The sequence below is a fragment of the Pygoscelis adeliae genome, unplaced genomic scaffold, assembly GCF_000699105.1.
Source record: "Pygoscelis adeliae isolate BGI_AS28 unplaced genomic scaffold, ASM69910v1 Scaffold1182, whole genome shotgun sequence".
NCBI classification, from domain to species: domain Eukaryota; kingdom Metazoa; phylum Chordata; class Aves; order Sphenisciformes; family Spheniscidae; genus Pygoscelis; species Pygoscelis adeliae.
This window is the reverse complement of record NW_008824213.1, coordinates 9,734-17,138: the sequence shown is the minus strand read 5'-3', so window position 1 is coordinate 17,138 and position 7,405 is coordinate 9,734. Positions and strand designations below refer to the sequence as shown.

Here is a 7,405-nt window from a genome sequence, read left to right as displayed (position 1 = left end):
TCGTGGCGGCTGCCGGAGTGGCGCCGCTCAGGAGCCCCCGAAAGCGGCTCCCGGCTCGGCAGCCAGTGCGGCGCGGGCTGCGGAGGATGTCTGAATGCATAATACAACACCGGGGCGCTCAATAATTTATCTGTCACCCAGAAAAAGGCACATTTAAACACGCTCGGATCCAGCCCCTGCTCTTTCTGCTCTGAGCTTTCTCCTGCCTGAGGGAGCAGTCCCAGTCGGGGGGCCTCATCTGGGCTTAAAATATTTCTGCAAAACCCTGCTCTGTCCCACGGTGCTCTGAAGGTAAAGCCCTTGTCGTCGGTTCTTCCCCAGAAGTTGGTTATTGCTGGTTGGTTTGGGATGGGCATGCTTCCGACGCAGTGTTAAACCTCACCGGGGAGGCTGGGTTTTAACGACGGGTGAGTTTAGGCTGGCTGAGCTGCACGAGGGCTCGCGCCGGCCGCCGCGCTCCCGTGCTCTGCCGTCTCCCCGGCACCGCAGAGCGGCCCCAGCGCTGCCTCGGCGCTGGGGGAGCGGGGCAGGGTGATTTTAAAGCGCTGTGAAAGTTGCAGGGGGCTGCCTAAGTGCAAAGTGGTGTTTGAGGGAAGGAGGCAGTGACACCCTGCCGTAGAGGAGGAGGCAGCCCGTGCATGAGGTGATGTATTATTTAGCGCTCACAGATGTCTTTAACTTTTCTCAGTTTGAGATGGGCCCCTCGCTCGGAGCAGCGAAGGGCCGTGGTCGTTGCGGCTGATCCGAAGTGACAAGTCTTCCAGCTCCTTCCAAAGTGCCTCCGAGAGAGACTAATGGGGACTTGACAGGAGTCCAGCTTTGTTCCCTTTCCAGCCCCGGTGCTCCCCAGGGGCTGGGACGCAGAAGCCTCTGGTGCAGGGACCCCAAATTGCCCCAAATCAGGCTGTGCTCAGCTCTTGGAGTTGCTCCAGTGTCCGGTGGGGCTCAGCAGCACCCCTGGCTTCGCCCGCCCTGTGGATTGCCCCTTCCTACAGGTCTGGGCACAGGCTCGGGGCTTTTTTCCTCGGACGTTGCGTGGCTGCAGCCTCCTGGTTTTTGCAAGTGGGATCTGCTGTTGACAAACGAACCTCACTCGGATCCCGGAGGATGCAGAACTGCTGGGGCAGTGGCTGAGGCAGCAAAGAATCTGGTTTTTTGGAGGCAAAATGTCCTTGAGCAGGAGTATTTTGCAGAGAAGGAGTTCGTAGCTGTGCCTTTGCCGTGGGTGACTCGGAGGTGGCAGAGCCGGGGACTGACAGATCCCTGGCCTGACCTGTTCTGGCATCCTCTTTCCTTGTTTGTCTCCAGCGTGTGCTTAGTTGCACGGCCCATTAACATAGTGGCCTCCTTGTGCGGTGCTGACGGAGAGGAAAAATTTTAATACAATGGTTGGCACGGGCTGCGTGAAAACAGCCTTCAGACCTCAACACCTCGCTCGCGCCGGGGTTGCGTGCCCGGCACTGCCAGCCGCCGTGGCCAGGACAGAGAGCAGCGCGTTCCCCTGCTGCCTTCCTGCTGCTCTGCTTGGCCGGAGTCGGGCGTGAAACCCAGTGTCCTGCTCCTGAAGCGAGCAGGCTCCTCTCTCGGCCGTGCGGGGTGGGATCCGACGGGGTGACCGGCTCCCGAGGCTTTGCGGTTTGCCTTGCGCAAAATGTCGAGCCCCTGGGAGCTTCGCATCCGTCCCTGCAGAGGAGGCTGCAGAGGAGGCTGCTGTAGCTCGGGGTGGCTTCGGGATCCCGGCGGCTGCTCCCTTTCGGATCACGGGCCTCTGCGGAAACACCCTGAGGCCCCTTTTCCCGCTGCCGCGGCATCTCCGCGGGGGTTGCCATCCGGTGCCCCGGTTTTGCCGTCCGCTTGGCTCGCTGTGCTGCGAGTGTGTTCTGGGTGGCCGCCTCTGGGTCCCAGTGACACTTGCTGGTGGCTCCGCGGACCCTCTGAGCCTTTCGCAGCCAATTCCTCCTTCCCTGCAGTGAGCCAGAGGGAAGGAGGGTCCCTGCCTGTGCTGGTGGGGACATGGGGTGCCAGGGTGAGACGGGGCAGGAGGGTGAGCCCTGGATGTCTTCGCTTCGGAGAGGGAGGCTCTTTGGCAGCCCAAAAGCCAGTATTAGCCTATTCCCTCGGGAATTGTGTGAAACAGACAGGATCTGATTTGTTAATAGGAATATTTGCCTTCGGAGGGGGAGAGGAGAAGGGGTATCCGGAGGCCTGAGGGTCCCCTTCGTGTCTCCCCACAGGTGATGCACTGACTTGGCAGATGTTGCCCCGATTGACGTAGGACCCAAGTCGCTTGGGCCAAGGATGAGCAAGCCGACAGACCTGCAGCACGACCTGGAACGAAGCCTCCCAGCCATAGCGTCCATCAGCACCTCGTTCTCCCAGAGCCAGGGCTTCTCCCCGTATTGCTACTTCTCTCCGGAGAAGAGGAAAGCCATCTCGGACGTGAGGAGGACCTTCTGCCTCTTCGTCACCTTCGACCTGCTCTTCATCTCTTTGTTGTGGATAATCGAATTGAATGTAAGTTGGGGGAAGCAAATCCGTGGAGTCTTTACCCTTTGAAGTTGTGCTTTTTCAATTCGGTTCCCTCCGCGTTAATTGCTCTGTTTCAGAAGTCTTGGGCCAAGTCTTTGTTTGTTCTTCCCAGCGCTCTGCTGATTTGCGCTGGCTGAGAAACCAGCGTGCAGTTAGTGTAAACTAAAGTCCAGCTCATTTCCTGCAACTGGGCTCTGTTGTGGCTGTCCAGGGTCGTTAACGCCGTCGCATGTAGCGCTCTGTGTTGTAGTGTAACAAGATCTGGGGCCTGTGGAATCGCCAGGTTGAGCAGTTGGCCAAATTTCTCTCCTGCTCCCCTTGCCTTAAGTGAAGCTGCTCGCTCTGTTTGCCAAGCAGCTGCCAGCTTTGCTGCAGCGTCTTGTTCTCAGAGCGTCGGAGGAGCGAGGTGGGATGTGCAGACCCTCCTCTCGCCCACCCAGCTGTTGGGCAGAGACAAAAAGGGCTTTGAGCTTTGGTCCCAACGTGCCGCTGCTGATCTCAGCTTCTGAAAGCCGGAGGTGCCGCTCCACCGCACGGGGGACTGGCGAAGGGGACTGTGAGGGTTCCGGTCCTCTCCGCAGCGCTGTCACACCTGTGCGGGCTGCTGCGTTTGCTCAGTGTGTCAACTGGTTGCAATGACCAGGGAAATCCAGCTTATTTACCTCAGTCCCGTCAGGTCGGAGTTACTCCCTGGGCTGTATTTTATTTTGTTTTTCCTGAACTGGTCCCGGCTGGTTTCAGGTACTACATGTCCTCCCATGGAACAACCTGAGCAGAGAGGCAAGATGAATAGATAGACCCCAGCGCTTCTGCGTGCAGCCCTGCCGGTTGTCTGGCCTTTGTTTATCAGCACTGGATCCTGCGCTCACTTAGCGGCTCTTATCTCTGCCCTGTTTATCTCCTGCGGTGTCTGCACTTAACAGATTGTCTCGGCCAGCAGCTCCCTCGCCCTGCCCACGCGGTGTCAAGAGCCTGAAGAGACCCCTGTCCCCCCGCCCCGACTAGGAAAAAGCATCTCTCGGCCAGCATTCCAGCGATGCCGATGGTGCCCTGCACGCCTGGCTTGGACCCCGGCCTCCTGCTCTTGTCCCTGTTCTCTGGACTCTCTGGAGAGGTGCTGTCCGCAAATCAAAATATCCAGCCCCGGGGAGATAATCTGCCAGCGCGGTCACCAGGGTGATTCTGAGCGTAGGTCTTGCAGGTAGCCATTAATGAGTGACTAACTGCTGATATTTGGGCCCTGAGCCGAGATGCTACATATTTAAAGCTATTAGGACAGCTTATTTGCCTAGTTATGAAGAGCAACGATTTTCTATTATGACTAATGCTTTTTTTATCAAACGGTTTCCTTCGCTGAAAGATAAGCTGAGCAAATTGGCCCTCGTTAAATGTCTGTTGCCTGCAAACTGTAATCCTGCGAGCTTGCTGCTCTCGGAGACGGAGAGATGCCTCAGACGGTTCTTCTTCCTTGTTCGTTGCAGTGGCCCGTACTTAAACTGAAAACACCTCCCAGATATCATAATCCAAAGCCTTCCCTGTGTCTCGTTCCTCCTGCAGCATCTCATAGCGGAGTCACGGTGTGGGGAAGAGGCTTTCAGCGGCAGCTCAGCAAAGCTGGCTGGCGTCAGTCCTGTAGCCGCAGATCAGATAAAGCAATAGTGCAGAACGGCTTTGCCCCCCTCTCCCTGAATATTAAGCACCAGCCCTGACCTAGAGGGACCGCTTCCCGATGGCTGCCTCTTCTGTCCTTGGACTGTCTGACAAGAGGGTGCCAGGACACCAGGCTGCCAAGAACTGGCCTGAGATCCACCAACTTGTTTCTCACAGATCATCAAACAGCTGTCAGCCTACACCAGCTTCCAGGCCAGCTGGGCTGCGTTCAAACCAATAGCCTAAAGGTGAAGCATTTGTTCCAGTTACCTGAGCCATCCACTTCCTCATAAACAGCGATTCCAGGCTCCCGAGAACAGGATTTATGGTGTCAAAAGTACCAGGGCTGTCAGGCTCCAGATTGTCTCAGGGTGAGGCAAGGGAGCTCTTCTGTGAGCTTTTTCCACGCTCCCGTACAACATCCCAGAACGTGGTTTTGCCTCTTTCAGATTTCCTTGCAGTCTGCCTGTGTCCGTGCGTGTCCCTCGTCCTCCTCTCCTCCCTCTTCCCCTTTGCCAGTACATTTGAACCTGCCGGTCGACTTCCTCCGTCAGATTTCCTGGAGGGCAGCTCAGCGCTGCTGTGAGCCGTGGGAAGCCAGCTGGCCTGGAAGAAAGGAGAGGGGACCCCTCGGTGCTTTGCATAACGAGGACGATCACAGCTTAAATTCCACCAGGTTGCTGAGTGACCCCTGAGAGCCCTCGCCGGGGAGATGTTTTGATTGCCCAGCTGTGGGAGATGCTTTGTTCAGCGCGTTACTGAAGGCGCTAGAGAAGCGGTTTCCTGTGATTTTTCATTTTTTCCACGTCTCCTCCCGTACAGCTGAAGTCTGTCACCTGAAGCCACGCGTGGAAGCAGTGGGCGTGAGTGGGAGGTGTTGTCTGACCAAGGGCTTTAGGCTGTGAGAGTTGTGATCCGGTGGTGCTGGACGTGCTGAGCCAAAGGAGCGGCTTTTCGGTGTTAGAAAGCCCCCGCGTAGAAGCGTTTAACGTACCCGTGTGCTGCTTCCAGCTCTGGCTACCCGACTTGCGCTCCTCGGCGTGAAACCGAGGGTGAAATGAGCTGTTGTATCCTCCCGTGGTCCTGCGTTGGCAGATGAGCCCGCGTCGTGCGTGCGGCAGGCATTTGTATGCCTGATGCATAACCTGACCTGGCGGTAACCTCCGGTCACCGCTTGGCCGGGTTCTTTCTCCCATTAGTTTCTTATCAGTGCACTCAATAGCTTTCTGGTTTCCTGTCTCCCCTCCAGACCAAGGATGGCATTCAGAAGAACTTGGAGAATGAAATCATCAAGTACAATTTTAAGACCTCTTTCTTTGATATATTTGTGAGTATCCCAGACTGCTGCAGGTGAGGAAACAGCTTTGGAGCTAGGGGTGCCGTGGCCGAAGGCTGGGCAGGGAGGGTCTGCGCGCCGGGTGGCTGGGGTCTCCCCGCGGCCTCGCCCCTCGCCTGGCTCAGTGAAACTGGGCAGGTCGCAGCCCATCCTGTTGCAGCCTTGACCCCCATCTGTCGAAGGTGGCGAGGTCCTCGGGAGCTGGCCGGTGTCTGTGTCCTCCCAGCACCTGGCAGAGGGACAAGGGCAGCGACTGGTGTTGATGGCTTTTTGTTTCTACAGGTCTTGGCTTTCTTTCGGTTTTTTGTGTTGCTGCTGGCCTATGCAATCGTAAAGCTGCGCCACTGGTGGGTCATAGCGGTAAGAAGGCAATTTTTGCTTTCCTGTCTTTAGTTTTCTCTCTCCGCCTGGAGTTTGCAGGGATCTGAGATATGTAAATTTATTTTTCAGGTCACTACGTTGGTATCCAGTGCCTTCCTGATTGTGAAGGTCATCCTCTCCGAGGTTGGTTTCTTTGGGCTCACAGGGGATTGCTTTGTGATTACCTGCTGCTGCAGTTTTCCCGTTTGTGTGAACTCCCTGTGGTTTCTGCTTTTTTCCACTCAGCTTCTGACCAAAGGGGCTTTCGGCTATTTGCTTCCTATCGTCTCGTTTGTCATTGCTTGGCTAGAGACTTGGTTCCTGGATTTTAAAGTCCTAACTCAGGAAGCAGAAGAGGAACGATGTAAGTATTTTGCTCCTCTCTGGTAGGAGTTGGCAGATGAGACTACCAGGCCTGGGGTTTCTGCTGCTTTGGCAGCACCTTGACAGATATGACATTTATGGAGAAGTGATCTCCAGGCTGGCTGTGACGGTAAGTGCCTGACTCAATTCTGTTATGGTATATAAGTCCCTTCAGGGGAAGAAAATACCAGATTATAAAAAGCATCTTTTAATTGAGTGGAGAAAAACGTGCCAAATTCCCCAATGTCTGGATCCTGAAGCCAGACGCGTTGGAAACAGAGCTCACCTCCGCGTCGGAGAAAATGTTTTGAAACAGTGGGACAAATGCCAGGCGGACTGTTGGACTCTCCGTCTCTGGATATCTGTCTTTGGATCTGGGCTGGAGACCTTTCAGAGAGGATTGCTTCAGTTACAGACAGGTTGCAGGGGCGCGGCGTGAGTTATGGTGTGTGAAATTTTACAGCCTCTGGTTGCTGAGGTCAGACTAAACGGAGATCGAGTCTGACCTAATGCTTTACAAATTACCCTGCGGTGCCGGGCACCTGTAACTTCCAGGGGCCCTTCTAGGGAGTGGGTGCTCAGCCTGGACTGGCACGGCTGCCCGTTCCTAAAGCAGCAAAAGGAGTTCGTCGCTCTCCCAGGCTTAATTGATGAGAGAGGGCTGGGAAACGGCACGTAAACGAGGGAGCGTTTGTCAAGCGGGGCCCGATCAGAAATGCAGTGACTGACTGGAAAACACCAGAGGATGTTTGGGTCTTGCAAGGAGGCTTTAAGATGAAAAATGATCAAGTGTTTAATGCCTCTATTGGATTAGGCTCAGGTTCCAAATTGCTTCCAGGGGAAGCTCTTATTTAATTAGATGCTTAATCGCCTTTGGATTTGACAGGCAAAAGAGCCCATTGATCTCCATGCAGATAAAATGTCTCAAACAAAAGATGAGGCAATAGGAGCTGAAAAGCTTGTGGGCTGGCTGGTGTCAGTGCGAAAAGACCAGCTGTGTCTGGAAGAAAGTGGCTGGGAGGGTGGTTGAGTAGGGGTGGATGTGGTGGGGGCCCCCGGACCCCTCTGCCGTTGAAGTGTCGGACGCCGCGTGTGTAAAACCTCGTGCTTTGGTTCGCAGGGGACCTGGCAGCCCAGGCTGTAGCCTCTCGCCGCCCCCTGCTCTAC

General features: G+C 55.6%; 1 protein-coding gene across 1 annotated transcript in view; it reads left to right on the top strand.

Annotated features, from left to right (window-relative positions):
* STARD3 (StAR-related lipid transfer (START) domain containing 3) overlaps positions 1-7,405 on the top strand; it is a gene marked incomplete at its 3' end in the record, with an annotated part of 15,222 nt that overhangs the window by 654 nt on the left and 7,163 nt on the right. The window contains exons 2-7 of the mRNA XM_009334799.1: positions 2,235-2,514; positions 5,429-5,506; positions 5,798-5,875; positions 5,966-6,019; positions 6,122-6,239; positions 7,359-7,405. The exon at positions 7,359-7,405 is cut by the window's right edge and continues 4 nt beyond it. Of these exons, the coding sequence (XP_009333074.1) occupies positions 2,299-2,514; positions 5,429-5,506; positions 5,798-5,875; positions 5,966-6,019; positions 6,122-6,239; positions 7,359-7,405 (591 nt within the window). The remainder of the gene's footprint in view (positions 1-2,234; positions 2,515-5,428; positions 5,507-5,797; positions 5,876-5,965; positions 6,020-6,121; positions 6,240-7,358) is intronic.